This window comes from Lepidochelys olivacea (assembly GCF_965140295.1).
Source record: "Lepidochelys olivacea isolate rLepOli2 genome assembly, chromosome: 1".
NCBI lineage: Eukaryota > Metazoa > Chordata > Testudines > Cheloniidae > Lepidochelys > Lepidochelys olivacea.
This window is the reverse complement of record NC_140411.1, coordinates 349,384,385-349,400,811: the sequence shown is the minus strand read 5'-3', so window position 1 is coordinate 349,400,811 and position 16,427 is coordinate 349,384,385. Positions and strand designations below refer to the sequence as shown.

Sequence of the window (16,427 nt, the reverse complement as noted above, 5' to 3'; positions counted from 1 at the left end):
GCGTGTTGCTTTCTGATGACAGCAGAGTAATGGTGCCTCAGGAGGTCTTGTTAACAAGCTGCAGTGCAGCTGAGCTGACTCAAATGTTTATCACCTACAGGGGAGAATATGGCTACCTGCAGAAACTCATAGAAGTGTTGAGATGTTGACTTTGGCAGCAGTTGTGAAGTATATTAGAGGGTGGGAATATACTGATTTACTTTCCTCAGGGGCTAGAGGTGTGATTCATGTAGGCCCTGAAGTCTTACCCACCCCTTTACTTTGCACAGCCCCACAATACTATTCATTAATTGGCCAGAAGTCTTGTTCTGGATTGACTCAAGGAGCATAACCATCCTTCACCACCACCACTTCCTTCAGCTGTCCTGCCAGTCACTGTAGGGCTGTCACTAGGCCTCGAGGACACCCCGGTCCTTAAGAGCTCGCAACTATTACCAGCTTTTGGAAGGTGTCTACCTAATTTTAGCACAAAGCTGCCATCACTCCATTGGGTGCTGGAATGGTGTCTCTAGGGGTACCTGGTTGAGTGGTGTCATTGTAAAGAGCAGATGTGTGCAGCTGTGACAAAAGAGGCAATCTCTGTAATCGGTTTAGGGATGGGAAGCAGAGGAGCAACTTCCAGCAAGAGAGAATGAGGGGGAGTGCAAGTAAATGGGTGCAAGCTCAATGTACAGCCATTTGAGTTAATAAATAAACATTTGGGGAGATCAACATAAACGGAAAGAGCATTTGTATAGCAAAGCACTATTATTATATTCAGTGATGCAGCCTTCACAGTTCATTGGGATGCTAAATTGCCCTTGAAAGTTGATTTAAATAAGTGCTTCTCATGGCTGGGAGGCTGGGCGGCTCCAGCAAGTGAAGTCTGTTTATTGGAGCTGGTCTTCCCACACTATAAATGTCTTTATACCAGTGCAGATTCTCAGGAGTTGTGGCATACTTCCTAGGCAAAAGGAAGCGAGAAGGCAAGAAAACAAAATGGTATGGTCAAATGGCAACGGGAGGTTTTGTGCGCCAAACAGACATAGTTTAGAAGTGAAAATCCAGCCCAAACCAAGTCAGCTGGAAGGAGAATAAAATCTATGATGGAAATTAAAAAGGTCAAGAGAGAAGGACAAAAAACAAAAAAGCTCATAGGCAGCATGCAAGAAAAGGGGTAGGTTGATTTGGACTACCATGGAGCAATTAAGGAAGATCCCAGGGAAGCTAAATGATTTCTTTACATTGATCTTCACTGCAGAAGACATATCTGCTTTTTCAGATAATTAAGGTGAGGCACTGTCAGATATTCAGCTATCTAAAGAAGAGTTTCTGGACCAAACATATGAATAGCAACAGGTCACTCTGCTGCTAATCTCTCCTTAAAGTGAACTATTAAACCACAGGGCTGGAGGGTAGCAAACGTTTGGCCTTGGATAAAAGGAGCTGAAGATATCCTGGGAATAACTGACCAGGGAGCCTTACTTCATGGTAAGGTGAATTGGTTGATACAATTATTAAAGGTAGAATTACGAAACACGAAGGAAATTGTGTTTTAATGGGGAAAAACTAGTATGGTTTCTGTACAGGAAGATCCTGCCTCTCCAGTTTGTTAGAATTTTTTGTGTGTCCACAAAGTAGTGCGTAAGGGAAAACCACTTGCTATAACTTACCTGGGCTTTTCAAAAGTCCCTTGCAAAAGGCTATTAAGGAAACTGCATGTGCTTTAAGAGGGATTTTAGAATAGGGGAAATTAGAGATGGGAAGGGCCAATTGGGTCATGTTATAGAATCTAGAAATGTAGGGCTGGAGGGGGCCTTGAGAGGTCATCTAATCTAGCCCCCTGTGCTGAGGCAGGACCAAGTAGACCTAGACCATCCATGACAGGTATTTCGCTAACCTGTTCTTAAAAACCTCAAATAACAGATTCCACAACCTTCCTTGGCAGCCTATTTCAGAGCTTAACTACCCTTACTTATAGTTAAGAAATTTTTCCTAATATCTAACCTAAAGCTCCCTTGATGCACATTAACCTGATAGATTTCTATCTTCAGTGGACATCGAGAACAAATGAGCACAGTCCTCTTTATAACAGCCCTTAACATATTTGAAGACTGTTATCAGTGTGCCCCTCCACCCCTGCCAGTCTTCTTTTCTCAAGACTAAACATGCCCAGTTTTAGTTAACTTGTTAACCTTAATAGGTCAGGTTTTCTAAACTTCTTTTCTTTTTTGTTGCTCTCCTCTGGACTTTGTCCAGTTTGTCCACATTTTTCTCAAATTGTGGCACCCAGAACTGGACACAGTAGCCCAGCTGAAATCTCACCCATGTTGAGTAGAGCAGGACAGTTACCTCCCATGTCTTACATATAACAATTTTGGAACTGCATCACATCATTGGCTCATATTCAATTTGTGATCTACTATAAACCCAAGATCCTTTTCAACTATACAACTGCCTAGCCACTTATTCCCCATTTTGTAGTTGTGCATTTGATTTTTATTCCTAAGTATAGTACTTTGCACTTGTCTTTATTGAATTTCATCTTGTTGATTTCATACCAATTCTCCAATTTGTCCAAGGTCATTTTGAATTCTAATCCGGTCCTCCAAATTACTAGCAACCACTCCCAGCTTTGTGCCATCCACAGATTTTATAAGCATACACTCCACCCCTGGAATACCCACTGGAAAAAAGTAATGGATGCTCAGCACCCACTGTCAGCCAAGCTCTCCCGCTCCCGCCCCAGTGCCTCCTGCCTGCTGGCAGCCATGCCAGTCAACTCCTCCCCCTCCCTCCCAGCGCCTCCTGCAGGCCGCAGAACAGCTGTTCAGGGCATGCAGGAGGAGCTGGGAGGGTTGGGGAGGAGCAGGGATGGGGCATGCTCAGGGGAGGGGATGGGAAGAGGTGTTGTGGGGGCAGAGCAGGGACTGGACTGGGGGCGGAGGAGGGGTGAGGGCTTGGAGGAAGGGGTGGAGTTGGGGCGGGCCTGAGCGGAGCGGGGGTTGAGCCCCCCCCCCCCCCCCGGGTAAAGAGGAAGTTGGCGCCTGTGACCCACCTTATAGTCCTTTCATCTAGACAATTTCATCTAGTCCATTCCTCACCCCTTTTCCACTCTAAGATTGTTCACTACACGATCATTTCAGTTCCTTTGGCCTGGTGAGAGCTCTCGCCACCCTGGCATGTGTGATCTCCTTCTGTGGCACTTGGTTAAAGCCAAACACATCAGAGCTGAGTTGCTCTCTTTTTCTAATCATTCTTTTTCTTGTCCCTTCCGCCTGCAGTGAAGCAGCTGCCCATGCTGTCGCCACGCTTGCAGAAGCCACCCTTCAAGGGGGAGGACAAATCGTCCTGTCTGGTGAAACTGCAGCAGCCGTGGGAGCGCTTACTGGAGTCCAGGATGCTAATGGTAAGAGCGGACAGATATTTAATTGGATTTCATTTTGTTTTCCACTTAAACCCTCAAGTCCTGACTGATGGGATGAGTCAGAACAAACCCAACCTGTACGAGAAACAAAGGGAGGAAGTCCCAATATGAGCTGTAACAAGCCAGGAGTTTTGCTTAGCAAGAAGGTAATGTTGATCCCCCAAGGGAAAGTTACCTGGGATGTTGAGCTTTTTTGCTGTAAGGAAGGCTTCACCACGATGGAGCGTCATGAATCAGGTTACACCTCTTATCTTTTCAAAAGGTCTTTGTTGGCCTTGGAATTTGAGGTGGCCGTGGAATTTGGCTGAGAGTTGACTGCAAGGTGCTACCCTCCAGGGTTTCCTTGCCGTCTGTGGGACTTTTTCACATGCTCCTCTTTGGCTGCTGGAGAATTGTCACTATGATGCTGTGTATGTGCTTTGGTGGCACCTTTCACGCTAGTGAATGCATCCCTACTCTTCCTGTTTTCTTCATAGCGCAGTTCAGGCTGTTGCTTGCTTTCTTGATAGGCCTTTCTGTGGTACACCTCACAGTATCTGAGTGCCTGTTCTGAGTGGTGTCTACTATAATTAGCCAACCACAATTGTTGCTGTGGTAGTGGTTATTAATATTATCAGAGTGCCTAGAGACCCTAATCAGAGTCCCTCTGTCCTAGGCAAATATCAGCATTTGTAGCTAATACTAACTAGCCACATGTAACTGTCCCATGGTCTTGTTATGCCTTTGCTCAACTGCCAAGGTAAACAAAGCATTGCTGTCCAAATTCAGGGATGAAAGGCATTAGTTATTAAAAAGACTTGATAATGCAATTGAACTTATGTTTACCTGTCTGCACCTAAGAACTGTGTGGCATGTGTTCAGTTATAAGGAAATGCAGCTTTAAAGGATTGGACTATTTTAAATATTATAAATGCCAAAGGAAAAAGTAGTGGATTACCAGGTTGCAAAGTGATGGCCATTGTCTTTTGGTCTGTTCCATACCTAATGCAGCTCCTTTAATAGTTGCCTCATATTTGACCTACCTTGAAATAATTGGTTAGGAATGTTCTTTATGTTCTAAAACATCACCATTCTATTGTCAAAGAACACAATGGAAAAAACAATAGCAACTTTCACTAATGGTGCATTTAGCTTTGTTGCTGTGGAGTCAACCAGCGTGAAGGGGGAGCACAAATTAACCTGCAAACCCTGTTTCTAAAACTAACTTACTTGAGGATGCTATTGCCCCCCAAAACATAAAAGAAGCCACAGAATTGTGTTGGGTAGTGCTCCATCAGCAACCTGGTGCGAAGGTTGTAGGGAATCCGTGTTCGTCAATACAAGGGCCCAGAAAGAAATGACCTGTGTTCAAGCTTCCAGGAAGGTTTTATAGTCAGTCAGATTTAGAAAAGCACATTGGTGTCCCTTTAAGAATAAAAAGTGGGTTAGCAAATCTGTCAGGCGTGTTCCCTTCGGTCTGTTCCCAAAGTGCTTTCATGGTCTGGATTCCTCTGGACAGTTCCTCCCACCTGCCTCAGGATCTGAGTCACTCTACCTCATTCATCCAGCATTAAAATCATTTTAATGCAAGGTAGTTTTTACAGCAGACTTTGAAATCAGATGGGATTTACAATGCATTTAGGAAAGAGACTGTTGTTTGCGGCATTTTCCTCTGCGCAGAACCTCACCCCAATCCCTCCCCTTGTTTCCTCTCCTCTTTGATTGCTGTAATCTCTAGTGGCATTAAAGGGAAGGTATTTGTCTCTGCAGTAGTCCTTGGAAGCACCATGCAGTTAGTTTTATTATGTAATCAGCTAATACGTCTCCCTGTAGGGATGGAAGGCGACTTTGATATCAATTCCCGCTGTCTGCCCTCCATCTCCAGACAAGGGAGAGGAATTTTCAGCTTCCGTATTGTCATTCAAAATTTGTTTCACCCTTCTCCACCCTATGCATCTAGCTTTTTTAGTCTGAGTTCTCCCCTGGTTTCAGAGTAAGGATCTGCTGGGGTATAAACATTTACTCATCTGATGCAGCCAATCAGTATAAGCTGTTAGAATGCAATTCCATCAGTGGGAGATTAAATGTGAGTGATTGGATGTGATTGGCTGCAGCAAGGAGAAGGGGAAGATATCTTAGATCAGCGACTGAATTAACCCACAAATTCTCCTTGCCCAGTTGATTCTAACAAAGACTGAACTTACTAATATTTCCAGTAAATGTTCCTCTCTAAAAATCCTTTACCCTTCTTTAGCACCTATCATGCCAGGATGCCAAAGCACTTTACAAACATTGATTTCCATACTTCTCAGGGAGGTGGTGGTGTGAAGGTTGTTACCCCTGTTGTATTGATAGCTAAATGGAGACAATAGAGTTTAACTGACTTGCCCAAGATCACACAGAGTCATTGACAGAGCAGGGAATAAAACCCAAGTGTCCTAACTCCTATTCCTTTACTTCAGCCATTAGATGTAATTCTTCCCTCCTTGTTTGGTTGTGTTATGTCCATCCATTATATTGTTGTTTTTCCATCTACTGTCAGGAGGTGATACCTGTATTCCAGGAGAAACAGGCTGATTATAAAGGGGAAACTTCTCTGTGTACCTAGACACCCCAGGAACTAGAGCTGAATTCAGCATTGCCAGAGGTAGAATGTCCGGTACTGTGGCTGGACTGAAAAAGGGCTGTGGATAATCTTATGAGCAGTAACATTTATAGCTAAGGGAAATCAAATCTCCTGCTTCACTGCAGTGTAAAACTGTCTAAGTGCATGATGGGTTTCTCCTTCTTCTGAGTACCTGGTATTGTCAGTCAGGATACTGGAGCTGATGACCCACCAGTCTGAGCTGTTGTCTCAAATGCCGTGTTCTTAAATAATTGGAAAGAAAATACTGTGATATCTAGACAGGCAAATGGGACTGTAGTGACATCTGTGTGTAAAGTTGGCTGGAATTGGAAAGTGCTCTGATAGAAGAAAATGGACTGCTTTGCAAGCGTAGGGCAAGATTAAACACCTGCTAGCATGTGGAAGGGGAAGCAGTTTAATTCATGTGGAGGTGCAGTAGCTGGTAGCAGGAGCCTGACCAAGCGTGTGTTTAGATTAGGGCTGTCAAGCAGTTAATAAAATTAATCGCTATTTAAAAAATAGCGATTAATCGTGCGGTTAATTGCACTGTTAAACAATAAAAGAATAAATACCGTTTATTTAAATATTTTTGGATGTTTTCTATATTTTCAAATATATTGATTTCAATTACAACAGAATACAAAGTGTACAGTGATTACTTTATATTTTTGATTACAAGTATTTGCACTGTAAAAAACCAAAAGAAATAGTATTTTTCAATTCACCTAATACAAGTACTGTAGTGCAGTCTGTTTATCATGAAAGTTGAACTTACAAATATAGAATTTTGTACAAAAAATAACACATTCAAAAATAAAACAGTGTAAAATTTTAGAGCCTGCAAGTCCACTCAGTCCTACTTCTTGTTCAGCCAATCACTCAGACAAACAAGTTTGTTTACATTTGCAGAAGATAATACTGCCTGCTTCTTGCTTACAATGTCACCTGAAAGTGAGAACAGGCGTTCTCATGGCACTGTTGTAGCTGACGTCGCAAAATATTTACGTGCCAGATATGCTAAAGATTCATATGTCCCTTCATGCTTCAACCACCATTCCAGAGGACATGCGTCCATGCTGATGACCGGTTCTACTCGATAACAATCCAAAGCAGAGCGGACCGGCGCATGTTCATTTTCATTATCTGAGTCAGATGCCACCAGCAGAAGGTTAATTTTCTTTTTTGGTGGTTCGGGTTCTGTAGTTTCCACATCAGAGTGTTGTTCTTTTAAGACTTCTGAAAGTATGTTCCACATCTCGTCCCTCTCAGATTTTGAACAGCACTTCTGATTCTTAAATCTTGGGTCGAGTGCTGTGTCTATCCTAAGAGATCTCACATTGGTACCTTCTTTGCGTTTTGTCAAATCTGCAGTAAACGTGTTTTTAAATTAAACAACATGTGCTGGGTCATCATCCGAGACTGTTATTATATGAAATATATGGCAGAATGTGGGTGAAATAGAGCAGAGGATATACAATTCTCCCCCAAGGAGCTCAGTCACAAATTTAATTAATGCATTGGTTTTTTTAGCAAGCGTCATCAGCACGGAAACATGTCCTCTGAAATGGTGACCGAAGCATGAAGAGGCATATGAACGTTTAGCATATCTGGCACGTAAATATCTTGCAATGCCAGCTACAAAAGTGCCATGCAAATGCCTGTTCTCATTTTCAGGTGACATTGTAAATAAGAAGAGGGCAGCATTATGTCCTGTAAATGTAAACAAACTTGTTTGTCTTAGCGATTGGCTGAACAAGAAGTAGGACTGAGTGGACTTGTAGGCTCTGATATTTTACATTGCTTTGTTTTTGAGTGCAGTTATGTACCCGCAAAAAAAAATCTACATTCGTAAATTGCACTTTCATGACAGAGATTGCACTATGGTACTTGTATGAGGGAATTGAAAAATACTGTTTCTTTTGTTTTTATCATTTTTACAGTACAAATATTTAAAATAAAAAATATATACTTTGATTTCAATTACAATACAGAATACAATATATATGAAAATGTGAAAAAAACCAAAATAATTAATAAATTACAATTGGTATTCTATTGTTTAACAATGCGATTAAAACTGCGATTAACCATGATTAAATTTTTTTAGTTAATCGTGAGAGTTAACTGCGATTAATCAACAGCCCTAGTTTAGATGGATAGGGACAGGGAGACAGACTCTTGAAGACTGTCGGGAAGGAGAGACTGCAGCACTGCCCGGCAGTGCAGTTTCCATTGACTGGATCTCTTCACGTTGCAGCCTCCCTTTTTAAATGGATCTGGGGCTTGAGATCATCTCAATGGCGTTTCATTTTTAAATATTGGAGAATTTTGTGCCTACATATTATTTATAGAGGGCCATAACTGTACACAGCCTTGGCCAGGAGGTATAATATGCCAAAGGCAGACCAGAATCACTGCCCCACAGAGCTTAGTCTAATAGCATCAGTGGGTCCATTATATAACAATTTACAAACACAGAGTGGCCAGTGGTCGTTACAGCTGGAAGGCTTTGCAGAATAAATGGCTTTTTCAGCAGTCTGGAAGAAGAAGAAGGGTTGTATGAGTTGACTTGTACGGATTCCCAACTAAAGAGGGTGGATTAAAAGAACGCATGAGGTTGGGAGCAGGGGAAAGAGTTGGGGCTGTCAGGAAGGAAGCTTGCACTGATCTTAGAGAGAAACAGCTAAGGGAAAACTGGGGAACTAATTACACTGCCTTGAGCTGGGTGCAGCCAATGTGCATCTCCACCCCCCCAAAGATCTCTGCTGATGCACCTCAATCCTAACTGGTAGCATCCCCTGCTCTTCCATTCCACTTATAGCTTTGCTGGTGCCTCTCAGTTCTGACATGTAGACCCTTTGCTTTTCCAGTCTAGGCATCTGTTTGGCTAGAAGGACAGCTAATCATGCTAATTTTTCTGCTGGTTTTCTGTCCTGGGTGCAGATGGGCATGAAGATGAGCCTGCCAAAGAGATGTAAATTTCTCAGTAACAATTTTCAGCATGACCGAAGTGAGACAGGCTTACCGGCGAGGGTGAGGCAGGATTATCAGGCTGTGATGAAAGCAGGGAGAGAGCATTAGGCCTGTTTGACGTGAGCAAAGGGGGATTATCGAGCCCTGTGCTTTTGCAAACAAAGGAAATAGGCATCTGTATAGAAGCATGCCTCACAAATTAGCGTAGGGTAAACAGGCATTTAGATGGGTATTTCTCATTTCAAAGGGGCAGGCACTTGCAGCTTCTTATCACCACGTGATGGCAATTAGCGATGCGATTGAGATACAAAAATCAGATGAAATGCAGCAAATTTCCTCGGCTTGCTTGAGGGATCTGTACTTCCTGGGCAAGATCAAACTAAGGAACAGCCACCAGGTGGAAGCCTGTTTCTGCCACTGTGTAAAGGGCTATGCCGATGAGACCCAGGAGAGCATGTGAGTGCAGCAGGTGGATCTCCAGACATGTGGGGAGAGTTAGGGTCCTGTCACGCTCTGTACAAACAGTTACAATTCAAAGTGTATCAGAGAACGGAATGGTGGGAAAGGAGCCTGGGGCCCATTGTGTTTATCACCCAAAGACCTACAGAATGAAAATAAAGATCAAGGGACTAACACGTAGGACAAACTTGTAGAATGAGAAATTACCCGTGTTTGCCTTTGAATGCCTCAAGGGCAAGGAGGTGTAGAGCACTGATGATCTGGTTATTGTGGTGGCCCGTTGCACAATGAAAAATGAAGGGAAACTTGCACATTAATCTGGTGTAAACGCCAAACTACCTTTAAAAATATATTTCCCTTGTAAGTCTCGATTTCAGGGGAAATTGCCCAAATGGGGTGTTGAGTGAAGCAGGGGAATGGCTTAATTAGAGATACGTGGACAAGATGGGGAGAGAGTTCTTGTAGGGTCTGAGAAGTAGTAGTTTGAATTTGATGCATTGAGGCAGGGGGATTCAAACATGGTCTGAAGAAGGGGCACAGAAGATGATTGTAGCAGATGGCTTCTGAATGGACCAGAAGACGGGAGGGGCCAGCATTTTCTTTGTCAAATGACTGGCAAAGATTTGCATTGGCTACTTTCTGCATATGCTCGCTCACTCCATGCCTGCGCTCCTTCCCCGCTGGCATCCAAAACCAGGAGAAACCACAAGGTAAACAGGAAGTCGCTTCTTGCATGATGAAGGAATTGCAGTCTTCTGATCACATGTGGCAAATGGCTCAGTGCTGCCTGCTTCCTCTCCCTCCCAAAGTGACTCCCAGCACTTCAGTGAAAGATTAGCTCTGACTGGGCCTTTTGATGCTCTGGTCTGAGGATGGGAAGCATTGTTGCCTGAGAACTGCCACACTCATTGCACTCAGTGGCTGGGATCGCTATTCCACTGGCACCGCCCATTCTTGGGCCCTGCCAGCACAGAACAATGTTTGCTCCCCTTTGCAAGGCAAACGCTGCCACTTTAAAACCCAGGGTGTTAGACTGCATGTTCCTCCTGTCACTGCCCTAACTTGCTGTTGAGCATTAATCTTTGCCAGCGCTGACTGCACCCCCATCTTCGGCTGGCTTTTTGGCACTGGGCTGTGCCGGGCTCTGCGCTCCTTTGCTTTGACAGGATAGGACTGGTGATGAGATGGCTGCTGCCATTAATATGTGTCTGCCCACCAACTGGGGCTAAAAATAGCCGTGCCGAGAACTCGCTTGTGTACTGCCCTGGATGCCTGCTTTCTCCTTTAATCCAGATACCTTGGTCCCCCAAGAACAAGCATGGGCATATTGCAGGCTCGCACGATCTAAGCAAGCTTTTCCTAAGGCCTTGATTTCAACAGGGAGGGAGGTTTTGTCTAGTGGTTAGAGCAGGGACTGGAGCTGGAAGCCTAGCTTCCATTCCTAGTTCTCCCGCTATGTGAACTTGGGCAAGTCGCTTACCTTCTGGGTGCCTCGTTTTTACTCTGGGTGTAATATCCCGCCTGGGGGAATGTTGTCTTAATGGCCTATGCTGTGCTTTGAGATCCTTGGATGAAAGGCTCTTTATAAATGCAAAGTGCAACTGATATACCCGCTTCCATTTTCTTCTTTCCACTGTCATCAGCTTGGTGGGAGTGGGGAGTGTCACCTGCAGTTTGGATGCTTCTGTCACACAAATGACTCTGTCGCAGCAGCTCCCTTGAATTCTCAGGCTGCCCTTTTTATCTCTGCAACCTGGGTTTGAATTGAGTCATTTGCAAGGAGAGAGGGATTGGCCCTATAGGGACATCTGTAGTCATCTCTTGCTTGGATTTGTGTTTAATTATCTATTGGGTGCAATCTGGTACATTTTAAAGACACACACCCCTTGCTTCTCAGAGGCATCTCTGTGAGCTATCGATGGTTTACAAGTTTCCACAGAGGAGGGTGAACTGTCAGCAGTTGCGAGTCCCCACTAAGCCCCCTTTCAGCTTGAATGCTGCTTGGAGCATCTCTAATATCTTTGGGGTGACCCGTGCCCTGCCGATAGTGGGGGGGCAGAGTGAGGGCAGCCAGCTTCAGCAATGTTACTGAGCATGCTCAGTACAAGCCAAGCAGCAAATGAGGGGGGGTGCCTGCGCCCCCCGTGCGTCCCCTTGCAGACTTTCCCATCAGTGCAGTGAACTATATACCTTGTCTGAAAACATTGCTTCCCAGCTCCCTGATGACCTTGTAGCATCTCCCCTACCTCCCTTGCCCTCCCTGGTCCCTCCCCCCCGCCACAAAAGAATTTTGACATCCACTCCTATTATCAGGCAGTTGAGACTTACAGTCCCTCCAGCTGTCACAGCTGATGCTGTCCTGGTTTAAGCACAGGGCCATTTACCTTCCACGTGTCATGAATTAGGGGAAATGGACAGGAGGGCTGGGTCTGTTTAAAAATTAAAGCTGATTACAAGGCATTAACATTACATTTAAAGAAATAGACAGCAACCCGCCTTGTTCATCATCACTGCAATATGTTCCCCTTTGCTCTGAGCTGGAGGAGAGCGCACTGATCTCAGCAAGACCTCGGCATCTACTTGGGCCTCTAATTTTATTTGCATCTTAAAAATCGCAGCTTGTGGGTTTCATTTCTGCCGCGAGATTTAACAGCAGTTCTGCGTCCCACTCCCTAAATGTAACCACCATTTCTGTGTGATCACGCCAGAAAGAGTTCTGGCTCCTCAGTGCAAGTCCTTTCTTCCTAATGACGATGCACCCTGTGTCACGAGCGCTCTGATTTTTCCAAGTTGCTTGAAACAGTTACGTGTCCAAATCCTGTTGAATTACAGTGGGATTTGGGTGCCTAACTCACTTAGGCAACTTTGACAAGTCAGTCTCAGGCTTTTGCCTGAGGAGGAGTGATTATGGGGGAACAGCCTTATTTGGGGGTGGGGAATGACAGACTATTGATTTGGCATGTCTCACCACGCAGTGTCATGTGGTGACGCAGAGCTAGATGGACAAATGCTCACAAAGAAAAAAGTCCCTCAGCTGAACATCCCGGTCTCAGGACCGCGTGGGTCCATTTTCAAACAGTTGTGACCACAGGGAGCTGTGAGTGCTCAGCGATGTAGAAAAGGTAGCATTACTGCTTCCCCCCAAGGGTGGGGCTGGATGGTGTCATCCTGATGAGCTGCACTAATTAAATAACAAAGGGCAATTTGCTTTGCAGTGCTTGGGCTGCACTGCACTTTGTTGTAAACACAATTATAGTCCGCAAAGCAGCCAGTGGTGCATCCCCTCCCTTTCTCACAGCAATGGCATCCAGAGTCATTTTGCCTGGCTTACAAGTTCAAAGCAGGATTTGTCTAACTGTGGCAGCAGAACAAGATCAACCCCAAAGCTGCTCCTTAAATTCCAGCCAAGCTCTCTCTGCTCTACACACTTTTAGGAAAGGTGGGGCTCTGTTCCTGACTCTGATGCCAAATATGATTACAAACATATATTTTTTGCTTGTGGCAATGGCCAAAATGTGCTCAGGGCTCCTCAAACATGTAGGAAGACACAGTCCCTGCCCCCAAAGAGCTTCCATTCTAATAGCAGCCACCATGCAAAAAAGTGCCCCTTCACTCAATCTTCTCCACCACTCTCACTGTCCAAAGTTCCTTGCTCACCATCCTCTGTCATCAGTCATCAGGCAGCCTTGAACAAGTACTGCAGTAGCCCCCTCCTTTGTTCAGGGGCCTAGTCAAGCTGCCTCCATGAACAGACAGCTGGTGAGGTATCTAAGGGAGTGCCAGCCCACAAGAGGGAGACTTGGAGGGAGGGGGGACCTTTTGGTCCTTGTGCTCTCTGATCCCTGCTGATCCTCTGGTGTCTGGGTCCTGCATAGAGGGGAGTGAAGTAGCACCTGCTGCAGCTGGTCCTTTTGGTGCAGTTTCAGGCTCCATGGTGGCTGATATAATTCCTGGGAGAAGCAGATTTTCCCTCAGACCACATGTTGAGAGCCTTCTTCTGGGTCTTGTATGCCCTTAGCTGCATTATCATTTTTCTACCCGTACTCTCCCCTTGAAGGCAGGGTTGACTGAAGTGATGCCGAGGTATAACCGTGGCCCACAGGACACTGATGTGCAGCCTGTGGTTACCCTGAATCAGTTTCAATCAGGAGGGGCTCTACCATCTCTGTGCCTCTCTGTTTCTGATGAGGCTGGCTGCACTCTGAATTTTTTGACGCAACTAGGGCATGGCTCTCGGAATCCTGGCAGGTTGCCCACAGGGCTATTAGCTGGGCAAAGTTTGGGCACCCTCTGTTTTTAGGAAAAGAGTAAAGAGTCCATTAGAAAATGTTATGGGGGTTTTCTTTGGTGGGAGAAAAATAGTCAAACCTGAGGGCAGCTTTGAGCTACAGGCTCGCTCTTAATGGATGTCAGTGGCAGAGGGATGCAATTTGATCCAAATGGGAAGCTGGCTCAAATCCCAGCAAGCTGTTGTAACTGTATAAGGCATCTTACGAAGTGAGACAGTTCCTCCTATAAACGTCCCCTGCAGGCAGAAGAAATCCCTTGTAAGTTAAGCTGCAAACAGGGGCTTTCCCAAATAAATTTCTGTTTAATTTAATTTCAAGCACTGAAGCGTGTTTGTACATCTGTCCCTTTAAGAGAGGAATAGCCTTGACATGTATGTTAATTGAAGTTCCTTCACAGTGGAGTCAGACCCAGTCTTCCTCTTTCGCCCCAGAAAGAGTAAGGCCCAGTCAGTGTAGCCTTCATCATGTAGTCTGCAGCACAGACTGATTTAAAAACCTTGTGCCTCTAGGACTTAAATAAGAGCCCAATCTCGTAGCCCTTACCCATGTGAGCTATCTCACTGTAGTCAATGGAAGTACTCCTGTGAGTAAGGATTAGAGGTGGGGCCCTAAAATGGTGTGCATGGCATAGTGGTGTAGACAGCATGTGTTTGGGAATTAATTTTATGAGCTGGTCACACAGGACGTTTGTGCTTCTGCTTTTATAGAGCGTATCACTTTCATCCTTTGGTTGCTATTCCCTAAAGAGTCCAGTGCTGCTGCTGGCTTTGAAAAGGGGCTGGATAACATTTCTAGCTACTTGTGCTAAGAAAGGAGTGATCAGTCCGCATGCCTCAAGGTGTCAGCAGATCATGACAGGGGTCAGGAAGGAATGTTCTGCCACCCCAGTGTACAGCATGGCTAGTTAACACAGTGTGTGGCCTTTGTCTGAATCACCAAGTACTGGCCTCTGCTGTAGACAGAGTACCCAGACCTTATGGAGCAGTCATCTGATACGATTTTTCAAATCCTAAATGCAAATTGGGAATAGCCACTGGCAAATTCCAACTTGACCATTCTGTCGCTTCCTGGCAAATCCACCATCTTGTGCCCCCGCCCTCCCCCCCCGATTGCAGCCCAGCAAATGAATGGGGTGAGACTGACATAGGTGGCAAATACTTGCTCTCTGCTGTCATTGGGTGGGTCACGATGACAGGCTTGAATGTGAAGCCATTTTTCTCTTGCCCTGTGACCAGGAGGGGAATGTTAATGCTGCTGCCCCTTGTTGCCTTTGGCAGCAAATCATGCCCTCAGCTGCCCTGTGGAGGGCAGCATGTTTCTCTCTTGAGCCGGGTGTCTTCCCAGTGACCTTCTCAGCTCATGAAGACAGCTGGGCTTTGCTGTAAAGCAGCTCATGTGACTGCAGTAATCCGCAGGCAGTAACCAGCTGTGTAGGAAGATTGCAAGAGGAATCGGCCTATTTTTCCGCACTGCAGACTTTGGCATGAGAACACAAGGCTTGGGGCGGCGACTTCTACTGCTGCCCACCCACCTTTACGCATTCTATCTGTGGCTGCATGACACAGCCACTCAAGCCCCTCCCCAGGGGCCTGTCTTCCCCTTGGGGGTCAGGCTTCCACGTGCAACGCGCTTGGACAGGAAATAGGGCTTTACTATGGCACAGGGGTGCTAATTACTTGGCTGCTCAAGTCCGTCAGGAGGGCAGTGTGCTTGGAGCAGTTCCAGATGTCACTGTGCAACACTTTCTCACAGTGGAGGGGGCACAAGGGGTTTTGAGTCAGTGTGAAGCTGCGAAATAAATTACAAGATGCAAAGAGCGATTGCTCCTAAAGTACTTTCCCCTGGATCTTTTCCAGTAAAGGGCGGGCCTAGATCTGAATTTGACTCCATCCTCACCCCACTGAGAATGAACTCCTTTGGTTTCATTTATTCCTGGGCAGAAATAACTCTTGAGGTAACTTCCTATCCTACATAACTCTTCTTCTGTGGACTCTCAAATAGCCCTCTCTGCCAGGGAGGCTACTCACTAGCTGCTATTCCTAGACTAGAATGTTCTACAAAATAACAGCTGTACACATGGTGTCTTGGATTCCACACCAATTAAGTGCTGACAGCGTGCCCTATGCTGTTAGAAAGTCCTTGCCCCAAGAGCTCCCAGGCTAAAGCACAGAGAAACTGGGAGACCCAGAGAAAGGACATTAGCTTGGAATTTGTTCAGAATTGATCATGGCACCATTTACTATTCCCATAGTTGGTCTTGAGATCACAGTAATTTTCTCTCCGTTTTCAAGGAGAGAATGTGTGTGGCTCCTCCTGGTCTTGGAGTTCTGAGGATCCTTCAATTTCCTCGTCTCTACCTCCCCCGGTGATTTTAGTCAGCAAACTCAAAGCATCTTCCAGGGGAAGCTTGGTAAATATTCATAGGATCCTGCTTACAAGGCACAAAGCACAGGAGGCAATCATGAACTAAGTTGTCTAATCTTCAGTTGTTGAGACTCTGAGAATAGGTGTCGCAAAGGCAGCTGCAGCATGATCTTCCTACATACGATCCCATTGATCTGATTCAACCCTCTTCTGGCGGGAGCTCCTTTTATCGGGTAGAGAGTAGTTGTTACCTGCCTATATCATCTTTTGCTTCTCCACTGGATCTGCCAAAAATGCCAACAGCATGTGTTTGTGACATGGACAAGTTGTC

General features: G+C 45.3%; 1 protein-coding gene across 6 annotated transcripts in view; it reads left to right on the top strand.

Moving 5' to 3' along the window:
* The window catches only part of NRF1 (nuclear respiratory factor 1), a 105,676-nt gene that overhangs the window by 66,653 nt on the left and 22,596 nt on the right, over positions 1–16,427 (top strand). For all 6 annotated transcript variants that reach the window (XM_084636748.1, XM_084636747.1, XM_084636743.1 and 3 more), the window contains one exon: positions 3,264–3,388. In XM_084636748.1, the coding sequence (XP_084492874.1) occupies positions 3,264–3,388 (125 nt within the window). The remainder of the gene's footprint in view (positions 1–3,263; positions 3,389–16,427) is intronic.